At 42.7% G+C, this 26771-nt stretch overlaps 1 protein-coding gene across 1 annotated transcript in view; it reads right to left on the reverse strand.

The window, feature by feature from the left end:
* The window catches only part of LOC147107130 (uncharacterized), a 93498-nt gene extending 72069 nt beyond the window's left edge, over positions 1 to 21429 (reverse strand). Inside the window, 10 exon segments of the mRNA XM_086008226.1 lie at positions 27 to 354; positions 1772 to 1885; positions 4790 to 4912; positions 5942 to 6136; positions 11198 to 11365; positions 11461 to 11583; positions 12348 to 12494; positions 13960 to 14106; positions 14455 to 14525; positions 21193 to 21429. Of these exon segments, the coding sequence (XP_085864352.1) occupies positions 27 to 354; positions 1772 to 1885; positions 4790 to 4912; positions 5942 to 6136; positions 11198 to 11365; positions 11461 to 11583; positions 12348 to 12494; positions 13960 to 14106; positions 14455 to 14502 (1393 nt within the window). The 5' untranslated portion in view covers positions 14503 to 14525; positions 21193 to 21429.
* Positions 21430 to 26771: the final 5342 nt, after the last annotated feature.

Genomic DNA, 26771 nt, shown 5'->3' on the forward strand with positions numbered 1-26771 from the left:
CTCATCAATCAACCTCAAGTAATTACCTTCCAATTCTTCAATCTTCTGTTTAGTGCCATTATCTACAATCGCAGTTGTCTCGAGTGCTACAGAAGCATCGCCGTGGGGTCGTAAATCTTGCAACCGTTTCTGAAGTTGTAACTGACGTTGTTCCTTCTCAGGCAGCTCAGCTTCGTGTTTCTCCCGGATATCACGCAACTCGGTGCTGTGTTTTTCTTTGATATTTTTCAAGTCCGTCTCATGTCTTTCCATCAGATCTCTTACTTGGGCTCTCATTACATGCTTTTCAGCATCAAGTTTAGCCTCAAGATTGTCCTTTTCTAACTGAAGGAACTTCATTTTTTCAATCACCTCCTGAAAAATTTAAAATAGCGTAATGATTTTCCTTCAATGAAAAGCGGAAACCAAAAGGACCTTTACAAACCTTGAGCTGAAATACAAAAAAGTTGTCTTCCTAAATTAAGTAGCAATACAAAATGCATGAAATGAGCCAATTTGCCAATACAAGAGAGAACAGTTGAAGCTGCCAGTGATTGCCGGCTGTGGGGAGTCCCACAGCGCAGCCTGTGATGAAGCAGGGAATCACTGACTGCAACTTCAGGATTTCTGCGTTTATCTGCCCATGCATTAAATGCTGAAGTTACGATCGGTTTCAGAGGGGTAATGATGGCGAACGCTGACAGTTTTGCCAACATTACAAAGGGCAGCACGGTGGCATAGTGGTTAGCACTGTTGCCTCACAGCGCCAGAGACCCGGGTTCGAATCCGGCCTCGGGTGACTGTGCAAACTCCACACAGACAGTCACCCCGTGTTTGCGTGGGTTTCCTCCGGGTGCTCCGGTTTCCTCCCACAGTCCAAAGATGTGCGGGCTAGGTTGATTGGCTATGATAAATTGACCCTTAGTGTTAGGGGGATTAAATACGTTGGGTTATGGGGATCGGGTGGGATATGTGTCGGTGCAGGCTCGATGGGCCGAAATGGCCTCTATCTGCACTGTGGGGTCTGTGTGAATGTCTGGGCCAACGTGGCGGCACAGGACACAACAGATCTACAGTGCCACCTAGTGGCCACAAACTGAAACTACAGTGTCACCAGGATCTGTTTACATTGGGAATTCTCATCACAACTGATTACATATGCATTTTCAATCTCAAGCTTTAACATAAAACAGTGAAACCAGGAAGTGGAGCTTGTTGACAGGGAGATTTGCACAAACACAAGATTTAATAATACAGGTAGACTATCCTTTATCCGAAAACCTCGGGACCAGCCATGTTTCGGTTTTAGGAAAATTTCGGATTTCGGAAGGTGCGCGAAAACACTTCGGTTTTCAGAGGTAATTCGGTTTTCGGGAGTGCAGATAAAGGATACACTATCCCTTATCCGAAAGGGTGGGATAAATAACGACTATAAATACTGTAGTTACAGGGATAAAGGCTGGTACACTCACGCTGAGCGATTTCGGTTTTCAGAAGTGCGGAAAAATGCTACACTATCCCTTATCCGGCTAGGCCTGTAAGTCGTGCGCCACTCTGGTCATGTCGTGCGCACGACTTACGCTGACCGAAAAAACCTTTGGTTTTTTAAGAGGGTTTCGGTTTTCGGAAGTCCGGATAAAGGGTAGTCTACCTGTATAGTATATATCGATTTGTTTCAGAGATACTGCCTGGTCTCTTTAAATTTTATTACTGCAGGCTGAAAGAGAATCTTTCAGCTGGTCAATTGCAGCGATCTCTCCCTGACAAGAGCAGCAAGCAATGCTTTCCTCACCTTTATCTGCTGGTCTCGCCAGTCAAGCTCTTTCTGCAGCACATCTACAACTTGCGTCCTTCCCATTAGTACTTCCTCCTTTTCATGCAGTTTTTGTTTGAGGGCTTTCAACAACTGAAGGAATCAACAATAGAGAGTGAACAATAAGAATTCCTAACAACAAAAAGCCGGCAATACAAAAATAGAAATCTCATGCCAGCAACAACATTTGTAATCAGAACGCTGCAACCACGAGGTATTGCTTCTGACCTTATTTTTATGATGTTAGAAATTACTGTTAATTATACTAGGGGAATGAAAGCTTTGCACGTTCATATGACATTCTTTTGTCTATGTTAAACTGTTTATTTTAAATCAATTAAGGTCTCTGTTAAATTCCATACATAGGAATGTCAAATTACGGGCTAAGCAGGTGTTTACTGGTATCACCAACAGTAATTTCTAGCCTAAAGATATTTAATGGTTTACCCATCAAAAATGTATTAAGTGCCGCATGCAAGTGTTAAAATCCGCATGGTTAAAAGCACACTGAAGAATAACAATATTGGAAATAAAGGATAGTCCATAAAACCTCAATCTCCTAGATGTGTGCCTCCTGTAAGGGAGAGGTAGCAATCAAGACTGAAGGAAGTTTGATGACTCCGGAAGGGGAAAAATGATCACGAATTGGAAGAAGTTAAGGAAGCTGCAGTGAGAAATTCCAACAGGTCTGATAAAGCCGACATGGGGAAGCGGGGGGTGGAGAGGGGAAGAGGAAGGCGAGAAAGAGAGCAACGGCCGAGTCCAGTACATATCTGGGCACAAACACAGCAATAAATCTAATACCTGTGCCCACATGCCACCTTGAAAAACAGCACAACACTGGCTATAAAAAAGTTCGTCCAACAATCTAGCTACGTTCTCTGACAGGGAGTGAGTAACATGGTTTCTAGATTCAATTCTTGGAATCTAGCAACAGTTTAATAAATAATGCATGCAATATATTTATTATAAATCTCAGCATGTGATAATGCATCAGTGTGTGCACTTAAAATTCATTTTGTTTTAAATTTGAACTTTGTAGGATTTTGCCCATTCTATTTTTTTTTCAAAAAAACTGAATCCATCACACTTGCTTTTCTGAATGTCTGGCTGGACACAGCGACTTGTTTTTGTTAACTACTCTTAAGTCATGAAAAACTAAGAAAAGTAGCACTGCATTCGTTATAGCTGAAATACAATTTAGATGTCCTACCTTTGGATTGAACAATTTATTGCAATCCAGGTGAATAGAGGAGCTGATTTAGTAGTTTGTACCATGTGTATTTGATTTTTTTGGGGGCACAGATAAGCTGATCAGCAAAACAAAAATCGAAGTCGTAATTTTTTTTTATTTTATTTATTTATTTATTTATTTATTTTTTTAAAAGAGAGTGAGATTACATGCAATAAAAACAGAAAATGCTGGAAATACTCAGCAGGTCAGGCAGCAGAGGTGGACAGAGAGAGAGAGAAAAAAAACAGAGCTGACATTTCAGGTCGATGACCTTTCGTCAGAACTCAAAAGTCATCGACCTGGAACGTTAACACTGTTTCTCTCTGCAGATGCTGCCTGGCCTGCGGAGTATTTCCAGCATCCACAATATTGTGCGTGAGATTACATGCATGATGGCTTCTGTCTAACCAGAAGTCTTTTTTGTCTAATAGCAGACCCTTTAACAAGGTCAGATACCTGATGAAATTGGCCCTCGCATCCGCTGAAACTACAAAATGACTTGCATAAACCAGGGCAATATCCAAATGCAGAGCAAACTGTCGGCATATAAGGGAGAGTGTTTAAGATGATTCCGCAATTTTGGAGAATTATACTAAGAGCTATGATACACGAGCAGTACGTGATCGAAGCTCTTATTCTGCAGTTATTCTTATCAACACAGAAATATGCAGGTTTACCTCCCTACTTTTAAAAAGTGTGCTGCTGGCATAAATCAGGTTTGCATCTGTAACAAAGTAAAATTAAGACTGTTCTATGTGATAAGTCAATGGAAATTGATTAGTGGCATTAGGGTCAGAAATAAGGAGACAAGAAGACACGATAGTATACAGTAAATTAAGAGACTTTTATTATTTCAGTCTACATAATACAGATTAAGTTTAACAGGCAATTGTGCAGCGACGCTGGGGAAAATGTTTCTGAAGTTTCTTTCCACAAAGCCAGAATTATTTTTAATTGCCCAGACTTGCTTTCAGCAGCTCAAGGAATTTGTATTATGGATGACTTATTACAACTGGTTGACTTCAGGAACCTAGTCTAAAGATCGCCCTCCAGTACAATGGATTTGTCAAAGGTCTTGGAAACACCATTAAACTCAGAAGTGGGACAAGTTGCTAATGTGGTCCCTCAATATTTGTTTTGAGACTTGGAATTCCATGGTTAGCGATTAACATTTGAAAATAAATCATTGTTGGCTAAATATCTTTTTTTTTTTATAAAAGCAATTTTTCTGCTGCGTTTCCACCTTTTCAAAATAAAATCCACTGCAACATGCTTCAGCTCCTGCAGTCGTGCAGTGGGATTGAATAAAACACATCACGAGCAAGAGAAACTACAAGTCCCGGTGCTCCGTCCACACATGCAATGACACTGTGAAAGTTTATATTACACTTCATGTATAACTTACATTTTTCAAATCTCATTTCAGACATGTAAAAATGATTGCACTTTTTAAAATCAATTTGTCTTTTAAGCCTGGAGGAAATGTTTTATGGAGCCGAAACAGTCAGCTGCAACGTAGGAAGCCTTAATGTGACTCGGTGACAAAAACACGACAAATAAAGCTGCAAGATGAGGCTTTTTAACGAATGCTACGTGACTTTCACCAACTGAAAGCTGCAATTTACTTTGGCGCTCATGGAATCTCTCTCACAGAATCCGCTTCGCACCTTTAAACATGAACATTGATATGTCCGACTCCTTAATTCACATGTTTAATACAATAACTTATTTATTTATTTTTTTTAATATGAAAAAATATTAACCTGCTCAAAATCGGCACTGGCATCCGATTTTGCGGCTACAATGAAGAGCTCCTGCTCGTGCTTCTGTGCCTGCTCAGCAAGTTTGTTTTCCTTTGCTTGAATCATTTCCTGAAACACACGAATCTGAAACAAAGATTCCATCATGACAAGGTGGTACTGATTAATGGGCCAGATTTTGCTGTCAAAATAACTGTGATGCTAATGGCACTCGCTGTTACTTATGCGTAAATGGTACAGCTACTTCAGGCGAGGGGCAGATGCACGATTTAATGCAACTATCTAAAAGTTGCTGTCCAAGTTACACAGCTCTGCTGTTAGCTTTGCGAAAACGGCATCTCGCTGTCTGCCTCACCATTGAAATGCATTGAAGTTCTTGTATTTGCACGGTAGATACAAACTGAACCCACCGCAGATATTTAGGGCTTGTAATTACACGTGGAAGCACCCTTTTAATGACGGCCGATCAACCTCTCCGACACCGCAAAGTAACTACTAGAAGTGTGGTAATATTCATTCAGGTTGTGAGTTGATTTAGGAGATTTTAAAAATGTCGAATTTTAAATGTTTTTTTTTACTTTTCCTTTCTGTTCTCTTTTTTATCTCCCTCTCTTAATCCAATCTTGATTTCCCTCTCTTTATGTACCTAATTTGACATTGAATTTGCCCTACTTCTCAGTCCTTCTGCTGTTTATTTCCGAATCCTTAAATCTCGCTGGTGAAGGAGAAATCCCTGTTGGTTTCCCTGTTCACTCAGGTCCCAGATGCCCTTATCTGCAGGACACCTTTCCTTTAAGGAAAGCATGAGAGACCAAATGCTAACACTTAAAGAAACCCAACAAGCTCTTGACCGCTTGCCTACACAGCTATCTTACTGAAAAAAGGTTTTACCAATAATTTGCCTTTATCTGCATTTAAAAAAAGCTGGACCATGCAACCTTGAAACATCCACTCCATTGTACAATGCAAAATTGTTCCACACAAAGTTAAACTTAATGTTAAACATTTGCACCATAAAACTAGAGGTGGTTGTCACCTGCCTATTTTAAGCTACAAACAAAGGCGGCGAACCACGGACATATCTATGTGCTTTCGTGAAGGTAGATCACTTCACACAGAATACTGCTATCCTGATTGCAGTTTATTTGTACTCACATTTTTCATGTACATTGCTTCCTTCTCTTGATACTGGGTTTTCTCTTTGTTGAGCTGGTCCTTCAGATTGTCGGCTTGTTCCTGGAGAAGACTGAACCGTTCTTCACTCTCCTCCACCTTTCTGGTCAGACTGTAAACCATTGAGTGCAAGTCACTGACAGAAGGTTCCTTCCCTGCAACCTGATCCTGCACCGTCTAAATGAGAGAATTAAAACAAGTTTGAGATTTGTTTCGCAGTACTATCCACACGGATTCAATCTGGACACATCTACATTAACTATTACATTTTCACCGAGGAAAAAAAGCATGACTGTAAATGTCCATGCATACCAGATTCAGTCTGCAATCAGAAGTCTCCTCAAACCAGGCTGGAAGGAAAGACAAGTTTGAAAGAAAGGGCTTGTACAAACAGACTAAGTTACGAATAATTATATACATGGGAGTGGATGTACAAATAACTTCATCCTATGAATATTAAAGGTTTTTTGAGTTGATCAGATAAAGAACTATACACTTCACAAGCTCACCAAGTAGTACAGGATGATCATGTATTAACGTGTTGAACCAGTTTCTGCAGGATTAAAGCTACAAAGGGCAATGGTGGCATCACCACATGACATGTGAAATACTACCTTTGCTTCCCTTTTCCTTCCCTTTCTGTTTTTCTTTCTTGGTTTGTTTTCCTCACATTTCATATTCTTTATTGCACATCAAGGTGTTCATTTATTATCAATTCCCCCGCCTTTGGTCCACATTATTTTTTGGTGTCTGTTCCAACCACACTCAATCCTATTATCTGAAGCTCCCCACAACCTCTCAGTTTAAAGCTAACAGAGTGGCCCCCTGCACGAACAGTGAAACCACCCTCTAACCGCCACAGTTCATGAAGCGGTTTCACATCTGCTGAGCAGCATGGATAAACTCTGCCTCCACTAGTATCAAACACTCTCACAATCTGTACTGGTAGTGGGAGAGACTAGAACAACAGGATTACAGGAAACTTTCGATTAACCGGCCACTAAATAACCGGAAATGTCGGTTAACCGGCAAAATTCAGGAGTCGGTTCAGATAACTTTTTTTTTTACTTTTAGTTACTTTTTTTTTTACTCATTTCTGGCTGTGCAAGCGTCTAACTGAAGCTGTTGCTAAGCTACAGAGACGCTTGCAAGCTGTGCTGATTGTTTTGAAGCACAGGGTTTGTTGCTTTAGACAGAGCGCTGAGCTCCGTATCTTTTAACTATAGCGCTTGATTCTCCGGCATTGTTGATAGACCGGCACCAGCTCAGTCCCGTCCATGCCAGATAGCAGAAAGTTTCCTGTACATAGCATGTGCAGCACAGAAACAGGCCACTGGGCCCAACTGGTCTATGCCGGTGTTTCTGCTCCACGCGAGCCTCCTCCCACTCTACTTCATCTAAGCCCATCAACATATCCTTCGATTCCATTCTCACTCATGTGTTTATCCAGCTTCCCTTTAAATGCATCTACGCTATTTGCCTCAATTGCTCCTTGTGGCAGCGAGTTCCACATTCTCACCACTCTCTGGGTAGAGAGGTTTCTCCTGAATTCCTTATAGGATTTATAGTGACTATCTTATATTTATGGCCCCTGGTTTTGGACTCCCTCACAAGTGGAAACATTTTCTCTACCTCTACCCTATCAAACCCTTTCATAATCTTCAAGGCCCGTATCAGGTCACCCCTCAGCCTTCTCTTTTCCAAGCATGTTCAATCTTTCCTGATAGATATAACCTCTCAGTTCTGAGATCACCCTTATAATTTTTTTTGCACCTTCTCCAGTCCTTCTATATCTTTTCTATAATATGGAGATAAGAACTGTGCACACTACTCTCAGTGTGGTCTAACTGTGAGAATGGCAGCCCGAATACATAGCAGCAGTGGAGCCTGGAACAAATGAGTGTCAGGCACACAACCCGAAGAGCAGAAGCAGACAACTGCATTAATGGCCCAGTCTGGAATTGGGAAAAAAAATAACTCCAGATAGTTGTTCACAATGTAGTGGGTGAAGTGCAACATTGCCTGTACTGAGTTGGGCCTGATACACAACTCTAATTACACTAGCAGGCCCCACAGTGAGTGCGAGCATACACAGCCTATAATAGGTTAATGCGAGAGGGAAAATGTTAGAAAGGAGACTTGCATTTATATAGCACCTTTCATGACTTCAGGACGTCCCAAAGCACTTTACAGCCAATGAAGTACTTGTTGAAGTGTAGTCACTGTTGTAATGTGGGAAACGTGACAGCTAATTTGCGCACAGCAAGCTCCCACAAACAGCAATGTGATAATGACCAGATAATCTGTTTTTGTTATGTTGATTGAGGGATAAATACTGACCAGGACACCGGGGAGGACTGCTTCGAAATAATGCCATGGGATCTTTTAGGTCCACCTGAGAAAGCAGACGGGGCCTCGGTTTAACGTCTCATTCGAAAGACGGCACCTCTGATAGTGCAGCACTCCCTCAGCACTGGAGTGGAGTGTCAGCAAATATTTTTGTGCTCAAGTCTCTGGAGTGGGACTTGAACCCACAACCTTCTGACTCAGAGGTGAGAGTGCCGCCCACTGAGCCACGGCTGACACTCAATTACACAAATTAAGTGTGACGGAGAATATGCAATCTATTTACAAGACTTTGAAAACATTACAGATTGAAGAATTGTTTTAAATTGTATGTTATACATCTGTTCTACATTTCAGAATGCCAAATTCTAAAAATAAAATGCTGCAGTTCATTTGGTTAAAGTTTACTCTCAGTCCTATCATCTGGATCAATCTGGTTTGTTTAATCAGCACCTTGTTTTTTTTAAAGGCAACATATGTCTAAAATCGATCTCAAAACAATCAAACACACTGACATGAGAATCTACAGACAGGTTGTAATAGAATCCTCTGCGTATTTCACTCCAGCCTCTACAGCATCAGAATGGACAAGAATTTGTGGTCAATTTCCTTTTAAAAGTAACTCAACAAATAGTTTACAGTAACAACAGTAAATGCTGGAAACATCAGCAGGTCCGGCAGCATCGCGAGAAAGAGTCAACGTTTCCAGTCAATGCTCTTAGCCTGAAAATGTTGTGCCCAACAGATAAAGTCTACAGTAGTGCTTTTGTGCTGTACTCTTAGTTACAATTCAGGTGTACTGAGGGACAGAGGGACCTGGGAGTTAATGTGCATTGGTCCCTGAAGGTGGCAGGACATATTGAGAGAGTGGTTAGCAAAGCATATGGGATCTTGGGCTTCATAAATAGAGGTATTGAGTACAAAAGTAGAGAAGTTATGCTGAACCTTTATAAAGCGCTGGTTAGGCCACAACTGGAGTATTGCATCCAGTTCTGGTCACCACACTTTTGGAAGGATGTGAAGGCCCTTGAGAGGATGCAGAGGAGATTTACCAGAATGGTTCTGGGGAGGAGGGATCTTAGCTACAAGGACAGGTTGGAGAAGCTGGATTTGTTTTCATTAGAGCAAAGGAGGATGAGGGGTGATTTGATAGAGGTGTATAAGGTTATGATGATTTGGGATAGGCTAGACGGGGAAAGGCTGATCCCACTAGTTGATGGTACAAGGACCAGGGGATACAGATTTAAGGTTTTGGGCAAGAGATACAGGGGGGATGTGAGGAAAAAAAATTTACGCAGTGAGTGGTGAGGACCTGGAACTTGCTGCCGATGGAAGTGGTGGAAGCGGAGGCACTCAATGTTTTCAAGGGGAGACTGGATAGGCACTTGAGGGAAATAAACTTGCAGGGCTACGGAGATAAAGCGGGGGAATGGGACTGACTGGATTGCTCTACAGAGAGCCGGCACAGACTCGATGGGCCGAATGACCCCCTTCTGTGTCATTATGACACTCTGATTCCGAGACTCTGACTTCTCGTGCCCAACACAAAGGTACACTTCCACAGACAAGCCCACGGGCCGAATGAACCAAAGGGTGACCCTATACATGAAGTAATGTGGGACAGAAGGTTGAATAAGGAACCGTTTACCAAAAGGTTGCACATGGGAGATGACGTGGGTTACCACCATAAGCCCCAGATCAAAGCGATGGACTACTAACACAGAGACAGGATATCTCAAATTACGAATGAGGTTGATTAAACAAAATGAAACAGAAACTAGAGCAAACACAGCAGATTACACTAGATAACAGAGCATTCTTTAACTCACTGTTCCAAAATAATAAAAGCACTGAAGGCTTAGTAGTTCTCACAGCTTGGGTTACACATCTGATAGAAAAAGCATTATGTGAGACCAAAGTCCCATAGAATCCTTCGTTAACGTCCCACCATATATCAATGCAGCAAAGGTACTGCCAAACTAGGAAAAGGGCTCGAATATTCATTTGTATCCAGCAAGTTCTGAGTATGAAGCTGTGGCTAAAATGCCTGCTATAACAAACTTACACCCCTTCGGTGAGTCAGTAACCATAAACAATTAGCTCTGCCTCCTTGTAGCTCAGTAATCAGTATTAACCGTTTCCAACACCTCGGTAAATTCAGCATCTAATGTTCGCTGGGAGGTCCACCTGCTGATTTGTCAGCCTCTGAATTGGCATCATCACACAAGATAGAGAACATGTATTTCATACAGGTTACAACCAGCAACCAGTAATAAAAGCACAGGCTCCTCCCCTTCAGCTGCAACAACACATTTACACCCTTTAAACCTTTAATGACTTCATTCAAAAAATACAATGCATTTAGTTTCTTCGGCAAATGTGTATACCATAGTTCAATAATTCTTCTCTACAAAACTCAACCCCTAAAATCTACAGAAAAGAAGTTTAACACAATCCTTAAAACCTACCACTTTTATCTGTCCTCCTACCTCCTTATGTGGCTCGGTGTCAAATGTTGTTTGATAACGCTCCTGTGAAGCGCCTTGGGACGTTTTACTACGTTAAAGGCGCTATATAAATGCACATTGCTGTTGTTGCGGACAGAAGCCACAGAATTTAAATGCTCGGTTAGGCAATTGGTAATCAAGGGGGTTAATGTAAGGCATGAGTCAGCATTAACTGCCTTCGAGTGCAGGAGAACTGAATTTGCTCTCAAATCTAGACACAGAAAAAAAGCAAAATCCTAAATAATGCGCATCCCATCGGCCACGTTAATAGCGGCGGACACTGGAATAGCAAAGTAGTGTTGCGGATGAAGAAGCCAAATTTACTCTAATGGAACCGAATGAGGAAGTGTGTTTAATGCTGTAATGAATTTTCCTTAAGGCTCACCTTAATTTCTTCACTCGGCAGAATTGTTTGTTGAGGTGCATGATCTGAAGCAGCAGCTAACTGCAGCTCAACAATGTAGGCCTCTTTTTCAGCCAGTTTCTTATCCTTCTCAGCAAGCATCATGTCCATATTGGAGCCACGCTGCAACTGGGCTTCCAGCTCTGTAAGCTGCACGTTATTAAAAATGAAAGATGTCATGATTTGTAGTTCAAATATCCCAGCACAAGCAAACTAAGCAGATACGTAAAAAAAAATAATCTAACCTTATTCTTCAATTCTGAATCTTTTTTGGCAAGCTGCGATTCCAGCTCTTCAATCTTTTTCCTCAACATCAAAATTTTACCTCGATTTGCAGCTGCATGCTCCTGATCGCCATCACTGGATTGCTGCATTTAAATCATACACGCAAGTTCAATCCATCTGTCCTCATTAAAATATCCGCATTTTATTAACAATTTACTGCAGGCTTTTGTTAAATACTGCTTAAACACATGGTGCCTATTGCATTTTTTCCCCCCACACATCACAAATGACAACAGAGAATCAGAGAATGAGACAACACAGAAGATGGCCATTCGGCCCATTGCGCCTGTGCCAGTTCTTGGAAAGAACTGCCCAATTAGTCCCACTCCCCTGATCTTTCCCCATAGCCCAGCAGTTTTTTTCCCTTTAAAGTATTTATCCAATTCCCTTTTAAAAGATATTATTGAATCTGCTTCCACCACCCTTTCAGGCAGTGCGTTCCAGGTCCCAACAACATAGAAGAAACTCTAAATAACAGAAAATGCTGGAAACACTCAGCAGGCCAGGCAACATCCGTGGAGAGAGAAACAGAGTCAACGTTTCAGGTCGAAACCCTTCATCAGAAGAAATTCTCCTCATCTCACCTTTGGTTGTTTTGCTAGGCCATGCCTTTGAAAACATGTCAATCATTTCAGCCACATAGCAAAAATATCAACAGACTTATACAAATATGTGAACTGTAACTCAGTCAAAACTTTGAGAGGATAAAACATTTGTTGCAAAATTTAAAGCAACGATATTCAACATAGAATTCTGCTTTGCGTGATGCCTATGATGTACTTCCATCAGTAGGCTGTTGTCTTAGCATCAGTCATCAGGTACAGATAATGTCAGTAACGTGCCACACCTTGTGCTTCCCTGTTGTCTGGTCCTTAGAACCAGAAGCACCAAGTTGCTTCTTCACATCCTCCAGCTGAGCAGTAAGTGATGTGACCTTTGCCTTTGTCTGGAGCTTCATTTTGGAAATCTTTGCCTCAAAGGCTTCCTTGTCTTCCTGCAATAAAATAAATCAAGTGTTACACTGCGACCACATGATCTTTCTGTTTTGTTTCAAAGTCCAACATTACAGAACAATGCTTTGAATGAATGTTTTATCAGGACCATCAGGTGATAGATATTTGATAGGCAAGGGTATTAAAGATTACGGAACCAAGGCGGGTAGACTGGATGGAGTTAAGATGCACATCAGCCATGATCTAACTGAATGGCAGAACAGGCGCGAGGGGCTGAATGGCCTACTTCTGTTCTTATGACTTGCAGGTTTCACATTAGGCAGGTTTACAAGAGAAATGCAGCCCTGGGAATAAGGATGCAATCACACTACAAATGCAGCATGGCTTGCAGCCTTTATCAAGGCCCAACATGAAACAGTAGCAAAGGAGTATTGGGGTCGAGTCAGACCTTATCTCTGGATGTAAAGAAAGACTTGCATTTCTATAGCGCCTTCAATGACCTCAGGACGTCCCAAAGCGCTTTACACCTAATGAAGTACTTTTTGAAGAGTAGCTACTGTTGTACAGGAAACTTTCTGGTATCCGGCACCGACAGGACCGAGCTGGTGCCGTTAGATCAAAACTGCCGTATAAACCAGCGGCAATGTTAAAACATACAGAGCTTTTCAGCTCCGTGTGAATCAACAAACCCTGTTGCTTAGCAACAGCTTCAAAACAGTCGGCTGCAGCTGCAAGCATCTCTAGCTGAAGCTGTTGCTTAGCAACAGGCCTTGCAGCGCCTGACTGGGGAAAAAAAAAGCAACGAGAAGTAAAAAAACTTATAGAAAACGGCTCCTGAATTTTGCCGGTAGAGAGAGCTTTCCGGACTTTTAACCTCTGGTTAAACAAAAGTTTCCTGTAGTGTAGGAAACACAGCAGCCAATTTACTCACAGCAAGGTCCCACACACAGCAATGTAATAATGACCGGATAATCTATTGTGTTGGTTGAGGGATAAATATTGGCCCAGGACACCTGGGATAACTCCCCTCATATTCAAAATAGTGCCATGGTATGTTTTACGTCCATGCGCAAGGGCAGACAGGGTCTCGGTTTAACCTCTCATCCGAAAGACGGCACTTCCGACAGTGCAACGTTCGCTCAATACTGCACTGGAAGTGTCGGCCTAGATTTTGTGCTCAAGCCCCTGGAGTGGGAATTGAACCCACGACCTTCTGATTCAGAGGCAAGAGTGTCAGTGTACTTTTGTTTAACTGTCCCAACTAATCTTGAGTGTGTTGATCAGATTAACAGCTGAATAAGAAGCATTGTTGATCATTTTTACTCACAAACTGGTCAAATGATAAAATGTACAAGGCAACAGTCTTGTACCCTCTATTTTAGTCTCTGAGCTTAAGTTTTAAATTAGAATTTAACTAGCAGAAGTGTAAGAATACAGTGCTTTGCAACAACTCGCTCAAAAAAAAGGCGAAAAACACATGCACTTGGATTCTCTGAATTATATTACCTTAAGCTGCTGATCTTTCACATGAAGCTGGTTATCTTTCTCCCGAATTAGTTCTTTCAGCTGCAATACCAGTTGTTCATTCTGGGCCAGCTGCTCAGTTAAATCTGCCACAGAATGATTGCCAACACTCTTCTGGGAGCTCGGTGCCTGTTTGTATGGATTGGACATAATTAATACCTACATAGTAATAAAGCAGCATATGAAATCCTGCACTGGAGATCACATGTCCACAATCCTTCCAATTTAGTTGAGTCATAAAATAATAGTGTTCAAGTCAGTTACAAATGACAAGACACCAGCAATTTAATGAAAGAAGGTTGAAAATTACCAGAGACAAAATAAGACGCATCTCAAATTTAATACATCAAAAAGCACTTTCATAGGCATATTTTTCAAAACTGCAATCAAAAGCATGTAATTGCAGTCCACAAACCATTTTGTTGCAAAGAAAATACATCATAAATGTGAACAGCACAGTTGTTAAGACATACTTACCCCTGCTGCGGCAGGGGGCGGCTCGTCTGCGGAGTACCACTTCCACATGGCTTTTTTTTAAATAAATGTGGCTGTAAATCAACCAAAATAATAATTAGGTTCTTCCAAAGCACAGCTTATATTCAAATATAGTGACTATTCCTAATCAGGAACAGTGGCTGGCGTCACTGTGGTTGAGGTGGCTCCAAGATGGCAATGGAAGTTTGGAAGAAAGGACAGCAAGTGTTCTATTACTTAACATGTAATAAATCTTTCTGCTAAAGTGGATCTGTGCACCTGTAGAGGCCACGAAATTTACCTGTTAAGTAAACACCCATTCAAACATTCAGTTTTTAACTTTGGTCAGGGAACGTTGAAGATTCAAATACAGTCTAACTTCACTATAACAAACCTTGCTTGCAATGGACCCCTGGTTTTAACACTCCCAATAGCAAGGCACAATGAGGAAAGCACAAATAATATGGAGCAATCTGCGCTGCATCGTTTTTTTTAAAAAACAGAATAAAATGATGCTCAATTCAAATTGGTAATTTTTCTGATAAACTGGGACAAGGCAACTGCAACGCTTGCCAAATGGTTGTGAACACCCTGATAGAATGATCTTTTGCACTGGTCCTGAGGAAACATAGAAGGTAGGAGCAGGAGTTGGCCATTCGGGCCCTCCAGCCTGCTCCGCCATTTAATGAGATCATGGCTGATCATCCAAATTCAGTACCCGGTCCCTGCTTTCTCCCCATATCCCTTGATCCCTTTAGCCTTAAGAAATATATCTAACTCCTTCTTGAATATATTTAATGAATTGGCCTCAACTGCCTTGTGTGGTAGAGAATTCGACAGGTTCATCAATCTCTGGGTGAATAATTTCCTCCTCATCTCAGTCCTAAATGGCTTACCCCTTATCCTTAGGCTGTGACCCCTGGTTCTGGACTCCCCCGCCATCGGGAACATCCTTCCTGCATCTAGTCTGTCTAGTCCTGTTAGAATTTTGTAAGTTTCAATGAGATCCCCTCTCATTCTTCTAAACTCTAGCGAGTATAAGCCCAATCGACCCAATCTCTCCTCATACGTCATTCCTGCCATCCCAGGTATCAGTCAGGTGAATCTTCGCTGCACTCCCTCCATGGCAAGAACATCCTTCCTCAGATAAGGTGACCAAAACTGCACGCAATACTCAAGGTGTGGTCTCACCAAGGCCCTGTACAACTGCAGCAAGACATCCTTGTTCCTGTACTTGAATCCTCTCGATATGAAGGCCAACATACCATCTGCCTTCTTAACCACCTGCTGCACCTGCATACTTACCTTCAGCGACTGGTGCACAAGGACACCCAGGTCTCGTTGCACTTCCCCTTTTCCCAATCTATTGCCTTTCAGATAATAATCTGTCTTCCTGTTTTTGCCACCAAAGTGGATAACCTCGCATTTATCCACATTATACTGCATTTGCCATGCATCTGCCCAATCACCCAACCTGTCCAAATCATACTGGAGTTTCTCTGCATCCAACTCACAGCACACACACAGCTTTGTGTCGGCTGCAAACTTGGAGATATTACATCTAGTTCCCTCATCTAGATCATTTATATATATTGTGAATAGCTGGGATCCGAGCACCGATCCCTGCGGTACCCCACTAGTCACTTCCTGCCACTCGGAAAAAGACCCGTTTATTCCAACTCTTTGCTTCCTGTCTGCCAACCAGTTCTTTATCCAAGACAGTACCTTACCCCCAATCCCATGTGCTTTAACTTTGCACGCTAATCTCTTATGCGGGACCTTGTTGAAAGCCTTCTGAATGTTCAAATGCACCACATCCACTGGTTCTCCCTTATCTATTCTACCAGTTACATCCTCAAAAAATTCCAGTAGATTAGTCAAGCAAGATTTACCTTTTGTAAATCCATGTTGACTTTGTCCGATCCTGTCACTGTTTTCCAAGTGCTCTGCTATTACATCTTTTATAATGGACTCTAGCATTTTCCCCACGACCGATGTCAGACTTATCGGTCTATAATTCCCCGTTTTCTCTCTACCACCTTTTGTAAATAGTGGGGTTACATTAGCTACCCTCCAATCCATGGGAACTGTTCCAGAGTCTATAGAATTTTGGAAGATGACCAGCAATGTATCTACTATTTCTAGGGCCACTTCCTTAAGTACCCGAGGGTGTAGATTATCAGACCCTGGGGATTTATCGGCCTTCAATCCCGTCAATTTCCCTAACACCATTTCCCTACAAATACTGATTTCATTCAATTCCTCCCTCTCGTTAGACCCTATGTTCCCCGACATCTCTGGGAGGTTATTTGTATCCTCCTTTGTGAAGACAGAACCAAAGTATTCGCTATAGAGAAGTTCGACTGCATGCTGGTCAATTTTAGGCTGGAGATTAGAAGTGCAGGTTAGAAGCATTTTAAGATTGCTTCACATCTATAACAAATGTCTCACATATCTTATTTTGTTTATGTAATAGCAAATCACCTACAACGCAGTTCATGGCAAGTCAGAGGATGGCCCGTTTAAATGGTGTAAAGTGCAAGTGTTTGTTCCTTTAAGGCTGTGAAGTTTTACTGCTGTCAAGTCACAGATGCGTTTAAGGGGAAGCTAGATAAGCACACGAGGGAGAAAGAAATAGAAGGATTGATTGATGGAATTAGATAAAGACGGGTGGGAGGAGGTTCGTGTGGAGCATAAACACCAGCACAGACCTGTTGGGTCGAATGGCCTGTTTCTGTGCTGTTAATACTTTGTAATTCTGATTGCTGTTAAGTAAATACTGAATTCATGCAGAAGCCAATTAAAAGATAGGTGCAAAGCAAAATGGGAGCGAGTTCATATAAAGTTTTGCATCTATCACATGTCCGGCACACTCCACGCTTTGTTACAAATGTTAACCAATTCTCAAAAATACTGCATTCCTCCGGCCTGCAGCCAGAAATTTACAAGCATCTGTATTCCCAAGGCCTTCCCAGGCACCTGCAGTTAGCTGCATTTGCCAGTTTAGACTGCCTCCCCACAAGGGAGCACTTGAGCGGCGGCCTGGGAGAAATGGGCCAAGTTCAAAGCACAGCTCTATCTTAGCAGCTAAACATGGCAACCGTGCTCCAGAATCGTGATTCCCAGCGAAGAATGCCACAGCTGATCAGCTAGTTTAAGACAAAACCATTGCTCAGCCTGGCTGCAGCTCAATCGGTGTGAATAAAGTTTGCCATCCTGCAGCAGGCAGAACTGGAACACACTGGTGTTGGGTTGCCGTGATCGCCAACTGCAAGCACAGCTTTACAGCATGCAGTCCAACAGCTGTTACTTAATTCTTGTTATTTATAGGTTCCCTATGCTTATATGTGTAATTTGTGCATCCATTTTAATTTAAGGATGTAAGGAAAGAACTTGCATTCTTTAGCGCCTTTTAGGTCCATCGCAAAGCACTTCAAGGCCATTGAAGTACAGGAAACTCTCTGGTATCCGGCACCGACGGGACCGGGATGGTGCCGGTTGATTAAAAATTCCGGATGACGGAGAGGGTTGTCGACCAAGGCTATTTTTAACAAACAAAAATAAAAAAATCAAGAAATGTGCAGTATACAGTAATTGGACGTCCGACAGCGCCAAGAAGCCGAGTAGTGTCAGTTTGGAGAACTACCCCCACTGACTAACTCGGCCACCGCGGGAGACTCGGACTCGGCAACATTTCCGGTTATTGTGTTGTTTTCGGAGCATGAATTTTGCCGGTTAACAGAGAATTCCGGATATTTAGGTGCCGTTTAAACGAGAGTTTCCTGCACTTCTGAAGTCTAGTCACTGCTGTATTGTAGGGAAATGTATAGCCAATTTGTGCACAGCAAGGTTCCATAATGCAATACAACCAGATAATCTTTTTTGGTGGAGTTGGTTAAGTGATAAATGTTGGCCAGGAGAAATCTCCTGCTCTTTGAATAATGCCACAGGATATTTTAGGTCCACTTGAGAGAGAAGGCAGGGCCTCAGTTTAACATCTCATCCAAATGATGGAACCTCCAGCAGTGTCGCACTTCCTCACTACGGCACTGAAGTGTCAGCCTGGAGTGGGACACGAACCCGTAACCTGACTCAGAGACAGTGTCCTACCCGGAGTCAAGACTGACACTGAAATGACTATGAAGTGAATCGCTGGTATTCTACTGGTTTTGCACAAGTGACTTAAAAATTAGTTCCAATTAAGAGCCGAGGAAATGGATGTTCCTTAGCTCATGGTATGGAAGTTACAGGAAACTTTCTGGTATCCGGCACCAACGGGACCGAGTTGGTGCCGTCCCATCAAAACTGCCGTATAAACCAGCGCTAATGTTAAAACATACGGAGCTTCTCAGCTCCGTATGAAACAACAAACCCTGTTGCTTAGCAACAGCTTCAAAAGAGTCAGCCGCAGCTTAAAAGCATCTCTGTAGCTAAGCAACAGCTTCAGCTAGACGCTTGGGAGCCACGACTGGAAAAAAAGAGCAACGAGAAGTAAAAAAACTTATAGGAAACGGCTCCTGAATTTTGCCGGTAGATTGAGCTTGCCGGACATTTAACCTCCGGTTAAACGAAAATTTCCTGTACTTGCAAATTATATTCCACAGAGTGTAATTTTTTGCCACTGTGAAACAATCCTTGAAGCTTCTCACAGCACTTCCCGGCATGTACAAGAGTGAAGACATTACATTACATTATGAGCTATAAAATGAATTGGGTAGGAAAAAATGGTATTCTTATATTTCTTTAAGGACACACACACCACACACACACCAGCCAATTCCAACTCCTGCCACCTTGTATCTGAGACAGCCAAAGCAATTAAATCTATAGTACCCACAAACAGCCTGAGCTCACACAAAACTAGTCTGCTCTGACAGCTATGTGAAATGGCAACCCTGGTGGCGTAGGCACATAGGAACAGGAGTCAGTTATTCAGCCCCTCGAGCCTGTTCCGCCATTCAACGAGATCATGGCTGCTCTGTGGCCTAACTCCGTATACCCGCCTTTGCCCCAAATCCCTTAATAACTTTGGTTAAAACAAAAATCTATCAACCTCAGATTTAAAATTAACAATTGACAGCATCAACAGCCGTTAGCAAAGAGAGTTCCAAACTTCTACCACCCTTTGCACATAAGTGTTTACTAACTTTACTCCTGAAAAGGTCTGGCTCGAACCTTTAGGCTACGTCCCCTAGTCATAGACTCCCCAACCAGCGGAAATCGTTTCTCTCTATCTACCCTCTCAATGCCCCTTAATATCGTGAAAACTTCGATCAAATCACCCCTTAACCTTCTAAATTCCAGGGAAGACAACCCTGGTTTGTGTAACCTCTCAGGAGCAGCCCCTGTGGCAGGAGATCAGGTCCACTTGAAATCAGCAGCGCAGTCAAACCCAGCTAGTACGCTCATGTATACTTAAATAATAACGGTGATCCTGCCAGAACCATTAAATTAAAGCAATATTTGCACTTAGAAAGACTTGCATTTATATGGCCCCTTTCATGTCAAGATGTCCCAAAGCACTTTACAGCCAATTAAGTACTTTTGAAGTGTAGTCACTTTTCTAATGTTGGAAATGCGGCAGCCAATTTGCGCACAGCAAGCTCCCACAAACAGCAATGTGATAATTACCGGATAATCTGTTTTTGTTATGTTGATTGAGGGACAAATATTGGCCAGGACACCGGGGATAACTCCCCTGCTCTTCTTCAAAATAGTGCCATGGGATCGTTTATATCCACCTGATAGGGTAGACGGGCACTTCTGACAGTGTAGCAGTTTCTCAGTACTGTCGTTTGTAGAAGAGAGCTCCAAACTCAAAACTGCACTGAACTGTCAACTTAGATTTTGTGCTCGAGTCCCTGGAGTGGGACTTGAACCCACGACCTTCTGACTCAGAGGCGAAAAGTGTCAGCATAATTTCATTTAACTGTCCCAACTAAGCATGAGCATATTGATCAAATTAACAACTGAATAAGAAGCATTGTTGGTTATTTTTACTCACAAATAGGTTCCTATTTAAACGAGTGACAGCCCAGATTTTTGTGCTCAAGTCTCTGGAGTGGGACTCGAACCCACAACCCTCTGACGCAGGGGCAAGAGTGCAACCCACTGAGCCACAGCCGTGGCATGATCATAGAATCATAGAAAGATTACAGCACAGAAGGAGGCCATTCGGCCCGTCAAGCCCGTGCCGGCTCTCTGCAAGAGCACTTCAGCTAGTCCCACTCCCCTGCCCTTTTCCCGTAGCCCTACAAATTTTTTTCCTTCAGGTCCCTTTTGAAAGCCACGATTGCGTCTGCCTCCACCACCATTTCAGGCAGCGCATTCCAGATCCTAACCACTCGCTGCATAAAAAAGCTTTTCCTCATGTCGCCTTTGGATCTTCTGCCAATCACCTTAAATCTGTCCCCTCTGGTTCTCGACCCTTCCGCCAATGGGAACAGTTTCTCTCTCTCTACTCTGTCGAGACCGCTCATGATTTTGAACACCTCTAATCAGATCTCCTCTAAACCTTCTCTGCTCTAAGGAGAACAACCCCAGCTTCTCCAGTCTATCCAGGTAACTGAAGTCCCTCATACTTGGAAAGACCTAAAACAAAAAGGTGAAAGCTTACTTGGGCTGCATTTATAAGAGTGTCCCTGCCACCAATAATACAGGTTGTCCCCCAGCAGCCTCTCCACTCCACTCCTCACCTGTGCCAGACTGCGCATGCGCTCTGCCTCCACACTCCAGCCCTACCTGAGTGCGGCCTGGGCTCCAACAGCCCGTGTCGGCGGCTCGGGGCGGGGAGAGGCTTACAACGCCATGTCGGTGCGGTTATCGTAACCCGTGCGCCCCCTGCTCCGGTGGAGGGTGGGTTACCACCGGCCAGCTGGGGCCTCTCGCCGCCGCCTCTTCTCCCGTCACCACACCGACCGGCCGACCGCCGACCCGCAGCTGAGTTTCGACAACCGCCGACACGTGACGCAGCACGCACAACCTGTCAGGCACGAAGCGTGCGTCAGGCGCAATGTGTGACACGTTGGCCAGAGGGCGGAGCTTGCGGCAGAGTCAATCACAGCAGGGCAAATTGCCCCACTGCTGCAGGAGTGACACAGATACCAAAATCCAGTGAACATTGGCAGCTGGTTTATATATTTTTTATATATATATACATAAACAGTGAGATGCATATTACTTTAGTGACATTACAACAGTGACTACACTTCAAAAAGTACTTCATTGGCTGCAAAGCGCTTCAAGAGGTCCAGTGTTCGTGAAAGGCGCTATATAAATGCAAGTCTTTCTTCAGAGAACCTAGTGTCAGCCGTGGCTCAGTGGGTAGCACTCTCGCCTCTGAATTAGAAGGTTGTGGGTTCACAGTCCTGCTCCAGGGACTTGAGCATAAAACTCTAGGCTGAAACTCCAGTGCAGTATTTCGAAGAAGAGCAGGGGAGTTCTCCCCGGTGTCGTAGCCAATATTTATTCCTCAACCAACATAACAAAAACAAATTACCTGGTCATGATCCCATCGCTTTTTGTGGGAGCTTGCTGTGTGCAAATTGCATTTCCGACATTACAACAATGATTACACTTCAAAAGTACTTCATTGGTTGTAAAGCGTTTGGGACATCTGATGGTCATGAAAGGCGCTATATAAATAGAAACATAGAAGATAGGAGCAGGGGTAGGCCATTCGGCCCCTCGAGCCTGCTCTGCCATTTAATGAGATCATGGCTGATCATCCAAATTCAGTACCCTGTCCCTGCTTTCTCCCCATATCCCTTGATCTCTGGAACAGTACCCATGGATTGGAGGGTAGCTAATGTTACCCCACTATTCAAAAAAGGTGGTAGAGAGAAAGCGGGGAATTATAGACCGGTAAGCCTGACGTTGGTAGTGGGGAAAATGCTAGAGTCTATTATAAAAGATGTAATAGCAGAGCACTTGGAAAGCAGTGACAGGATCGGACAAAGTCAACATGGATTTACAAAAGGTAAATCATGCTTGACTAATCTACTGGAATTTTTTGAGGATGTAACTGGTAAAATAGGTAAGGGAGAACCAGTGGATGTGGTGTATTTGGACTTTCAGAAGGCTTTCGATAAGGTCCCACATAAGAGATTAGCGTGCAAAATTAAGGCACATGGGATTGGGGGCAAGGTATTGACTTGGATAGAGAACTGGTTGGCGGACAGAAAGCAAAGAGTTGGAAAAAACAGGTCGTTTTCTGAGTGGCAGGCAGTGACTAGTGGGGTACCGCAGGGATCGGTCCTAGGACCCCAGCTGTTCACAATATAAATGATCTGGACGAGGGAATTGGATGTAATATCTCCAAATTTGCAGACGACACAAAGCTAGGTGGGAGGGTAAGCTGTGAGGAGGATGTCGTGAAACTCCAGTACGATTTGGACAGGTTGGGTGATTGGGCAGAAACATGGCAAATGCACTATAATGTGGATAAATGTGAGGTTATCCACTTTGGTGGCAAAAACAGGAAGGCAGATTAGTATTTGAATGGCAACGGATTGAGAGAAGGGGAAGTGCAAAGAGACCTGGGTGTTATTGTGCACCAGTCGCTGAAGGTAAGCATGCAGGTGCAGCAGGCGGTTAAGAAGGCAAATGGTATGTTGGCCTTCGTAGCAAGAGGGTTCGAGTACAGGAACAAGGATGTCTTGCTACAGTTGTATAGGGCCTTGGTGAGACCGCACCTTGAGTATTGTGTGCAGTTTTGGTCACCTTACCTGAGGAAGGTCGTTCTTGCCATGGAGGGAGTGCAGCGAAGATTCACCAGGCTGATACCTGGGATGGCAGGAATGACGTATGAGGAGAGATTGTGTTGATTGGGCTTATACTCACTGGAGTTTAGAAGATTGAGAGGGGATCTCATCGAAACCTATAAAATTCTGGCAGGTCTGGACAGACTAGATGCAGGAAGGATGTTTCGGATGGCGGGGAGTCCAGAACCAGGGGTCATAGTCTAAGGATAAGGGGTAAGCCATTTAGGACTGAAATGAGGAAGAATTTCTTCACCCAGAGAGTGGTGAACCTGTGGAATTCTCTGCCACAGAGGGCGGTGGAGGCCAATTCATTAAATATATTCAAGAAAGAGTTGGATATATTTCTTGAGGCTAAAGGGATCAAGGGATATGGGGAGAAGGCAGGGACAGGGTACTGAAATTGGATGATCAGCCATGATCTCATTGAATGGCGGAGCAGGCTCGAAGGGCCGAATGGCCTACTCCTGCTCCTATCTTCTATGAATTTAGCCTTAAGAAATATATCTAACTCCTTCTTGATAGGATTACATAGGATATACAGCACAGAAGCAGGCCCTTCGGCCCAACCAGTCCATGCCAACATTTATGCTCCACTCGAGCCTCCTCCCGTCTTTCCTCATCTAACTCTATCAGCATAAACCTCTGTTCCTTTCTCCCTCGTATGCTTATCTAACCTCCCCTTAAATGCATCCCTGTGGTAGCGAGTTCCACATTCTCACCACTCTCTGGGTAAAGAAGTTTCTTCTGAATTCCCTATTTGATTTCTTGGTGACTCTTGATGGCCTCTAGTTTTGCTCTTCCCCACAAGTAGAAACACTCTCTCTGTGTCTACTCTCTCAAAACCTTTCATAATTTTAAAGACGTCTATTAGGTCAAACCTCAGTCTTCTCTTTTAAAGAGAAAAGAGACCCAGCCTGTTCATCCTTTCCTGATAGATATACCCTCGCATTTCTGGTATTATCTTTGTAAATCTTGTTTGCACCCTCTCCAGTACCTCTATATCCTGTTTATAATGTGGCGATCAAAATTGTACGCAGTACTCCAAGTGTGGTCTAACCAAGGTTCAATATATGTTCAGCATAACTTGACTACTTTTCAATTCAATCCCTCCAGAAATAAACCCTAATGCTTGTTTTTTTTAATGGCCTTGTTAACCTGTGTCGCTACTTTAAGTGATTTGTGTATTTGTACTCCGAGATCCCTTTGCTCTTCTACCCCACTTAGATAATATGTGAGCTCCCTATTTTTCTTACCAAAATGTAATACTTAATATTTATCTGTGTTGAAATTCATTTACCAATTGTATGTCCACTCTACAAGTTTATTAATGTCTTCTTGTAATTTGTTGCTGTCCTCCTCAGTATTGACTATCCCCCCAATTTGATGTCATCTGCAAATTTAGAAACTGTGCTTTTGATTCCAAAGTCTAAATCGTTAATATAAATTGTGAACAACAGTGGTCCCAGCACTGATCCTTGTGGAACACCAGGACCCACCTTCTGCCACTCTAAATAGCTACCCTTTACTCCTACTCTCTGCTTTCTGTCTTGAAGCCAGCCAGTTTCCATTCTGCTACTTGTCCCCTAACTCCGCATTCTCTGACCTTATTCATTAGTCTATTATGTGGTACCTTATCGAAGGTCTTTTGAAAATCTAGATAAAATACATCTGCTGCATTACCCTTGTCTAATCTCTCAGTTGCCTCTTCAAAAAATTCAATGAGGTTGGTCAAGCAAGACTTTCCCTTTTGAAATCAATGTTGACTATTCATTATTATATCTTTGGTTTCTAGATGTTCTTCTATTCTCTCTTTTAGCAGGGATTCCATTATTTTTCCTGCCACCGATGTTAAGCTGACTGGTCTATAATTCCATGGACATGTTCTATCCCCCTTCTTAAATATAGATATTACGTTAGCTATCCACCAGTCCTCTGGCACTGCACCTTTTTCTAACAAATTATTAAATATGTGCAGTTATGCCTCTGATATCTCTTCCCTAGATTCTTTTAAAATGCACGGATGTAATCAGTCCGGACCAGGGGTTTTATCCTTTTTGAGTTTGATTAGTTTATTTAATATTTCTCCACTTTTTGTTTGTAATGCAGTTATTTCATTTCTAATCCCATCATCCAATGTCATGTCCACCTGTTCTGTCTCCCTGGTAAATACTGAAGCAAAGTAATTATTTAATATTTCTGCCATCTCTCTATTGCTGCCTGTGACATTATCCTGTCCATCCCTTAGTGGCCCGATTCCCATCCCGACATTCCATTTTTTATTGATGTGCCTGTAAAATATTTTACTATTTTGTTTTATGTTCCTTGATAATTTAATTTCATAGTTCCTTTTTGCCTTTCTAATTTTCTTTTTGACTTCTCGCCTAATCTCTTCATATTCTCTCTTGTCATGCTCTCCCCTGCTGTCCATGCACTTAGTGTATGCCTCTTTCCTTACCCTCAATTTTCCGTTATGTCTTTATTCATCCATGGTGTCTCATTAGTGTTTAGCTTGTTCTTGTTTTTTAGCGGAATATATTTTTCCTGAACTCTGTTGAACACCGTTTTAAATCTTTCCCATTGCTGTTCTACATCATTGTTTACCAATATTGTTGTCCATTTTATTTTCCCAACTTCTGTTTCAGATTTCCAAAACCTTCAAATCAAGCACAACATTAACATTTTCAATATACACAACAGTGTGCTGTTCTTATCTAAGGCAAGTTTCAGGTACAGTTAAATTATAAATAGCATGTTCCAAATTTATAAGCTTCACTATCCTCCATTCACCCACGGGTGACTGAGAAATCTGCAGATATGTACAAAATGGATTCAAGGTGAAAATACAGCCTCAAACAGGCCTTCATTAGAAGAGAACAACAACAACAACAACTATTATTTCTATAGCGCCTTTAATGTAGTAAAACATCCCAAGGCGCTTCACAGAAGCGTTATAAGACAAAAGTTTAATACCAAGCCACATAAGGAGAAATTAGGGCAGATGACCAAAAGCTTGGTCAAAGAGGTAGGTTTTAAGGAGCATCTTAAAGAAGGAAAGAAAGGTAGCGAGGAGGAGAGGTTTAGGCAGGGAATTCCAGAGCTTAGGGCCTAGGCAACAGAAGGCACGGCCACCAATGGTTGAGCAATTATAATCAGGGCTGCTCAAGAGGGCAGAATTAGAGGAGCGCAGATATCTTGGGGGGTTGTGGGGCTGGAGGAGATTACAGAGATAGGGAGGGGCGATGTCATGGAGGGATTTGAAAACAAGGATGAGAATTTTGAAATTGAGGCATTGCTTATCGGGGAGCCAATGTAGGTCAGCGAGCACAGGGGTGATGGGTAAATGGGACTTGGTGCGAGTTAGGACATGGGCAGCCGAGATTTGCATGACCTCAAGTTTACGTAGGGTGGAATGTGGGAGGCCAGCCAGGAGTGCATTGGAATAATCAAGGTTAGAGGTAACAAAGGCATGGATGAGGGTTTCAGCAGTGGATAAGCTGAGGCAAGGGCGGAGATGGGCGATGTTACGGAGGTGGAAATAGGCAGTCTTTGTTATGCTGC

Source organism: Somniosus microcephalus, chromosome 15 (assembly GCF_052327205.1).
Source record: "Somniosus microcephalus isolate GS21.2 chromosome 15, FLI_Smic_1.0, whole genome shotgun sequence".
NCBI classification, from domain to species: Eukaryota; Metazoa; Chordata; class Chondrichthyes; order Squaliformes; family Somniosidae; genus Somniosus; species Somniosus microcephalus.